Source organism: Sinocyclocheilus grahami, unplaced genomic scaffold, assembly GCF_001515645.1.
Source record: "Sinocyclocheilus grahami isolate Dianchi unplaced genomic scaffold, SAMN03320097.WGS_v1.1 scaffold3519.1, whole genome shotgun sequence".
In the NCBI taxonomy this organism is placed as follows: Eukaryota; Metazoa; Chordata; class Actinopteri; order Cypriniformes; family Cyprinidae; genus Sinocyclocheilus; species Sinocyclocheilus grahami.
Window position 1 is genome coordinate 10,614 of NW_015508636.1, and position 935 is coordinate 11,548.

At 37.0% G+C, this 935-nt stretch overlaps 1 protein-coding gene across 2 annotated transcripts in view; it reads right to left on the reverse strand.

Annotated features, from left to right (window-relative positions):
* LOC107576332 (formin-binding protein 1-like) overlaps window positions 1–902 on the reverse strand; it is a 6,700-nt gene extending 5,798 nt beyond the window's left edge. Inside the window, exons 1-2 of one of the 2 annotated variants that reach the window (XM_016262527.1) lie at window positions 776–902; window positions 466–614 (exon numbers count right to left, since the gene is read on the reverse strand). In XM_016262527.1, coding sequence (XP_016118013.1) covers window positions 466–614; window positions 776–879 — 253 coding nt within the window. In that variant the 5' untranslated portion in view covers window positions 880–902. Of the gene's footprint in view, window positions 1–465; window positions 618–775 lie in introns of both variants that reach the window. The other variant, XM_016262526.1, reaches the window with a different exon arrangement.
* Window positions 903–935: the final 33 nt, after the last annotated feature.

Consider the following 935-nt stretch of genomic DNA (forward strand, 5'->3'; position numbering starts at 1 on the left):
TGATCAATTTAATGTGTCCTTGATGAATAAAAGTATTAATTTCTTTAAAAACTATTACTGGCCTCAATATGGTAGCACTTACTATAAGGTTCCATTACTTAACATGAGTTGATGCATTAACTAACAATTTACTTTCAGTATTTATTAGTTAACAAAAATACAAATGTTCATTGTTAGTTCATACATTGATAGATACATTAATAAAAGTTCAAACAAACTAAAATGAAATGCTTAACAAGTATTTTTCATGATTATTTATAATGGAATGGAATCAAATGGAATCTTATTGTAAAGTGTTCCTACACATATATGAAGAAATCACTTTTTGGAGGTTTTATTACTTAAGTACTTAAGTGCTTTGTTGATAAAACACAGTGAGGCAGCTCACTAGGGTTTGAAATGGAGCCCATATTTTTGTTTAATTATGTATTTATATGGTTTATTATGCATTTATACATGAATTACCTTCAAACGGGTAGAGGGCTTTGCAGGTGCCGATGGTGGGTAGTATTTCTTCATCTGCATCATCAAATTCATCTCCAGACTCCGCCGTTTCGGGCTGGACTTTACTCTGGACCTCAGAACTCGGTTCCTCTGTATAACTGCCATCCGGACTGCTCCATCACACACACGCACACACACACACGTACACAATAACTATAGCACCTGTTTGCAAAGTACTGTGACTGCAAATTGACTGTAAGTGTATGTATATGTTACTATGAACAATAATAATAATCTTATTTGATAATGTTGTGTGTGTGAGAGTGTGTACCTCTCTCTATCCTGTGCGCAGTTGTTGTTGGTGGTGGGTGGTGTGCTGTTTTGGGTCTCGTACAGGGCACTCGTCCTCCGTGGAGGGTCACTCTTTACAGGCATCCTTCCTTCGACCTCCGCTAACCAGCCCTAAAACACACACACACACACACACACAC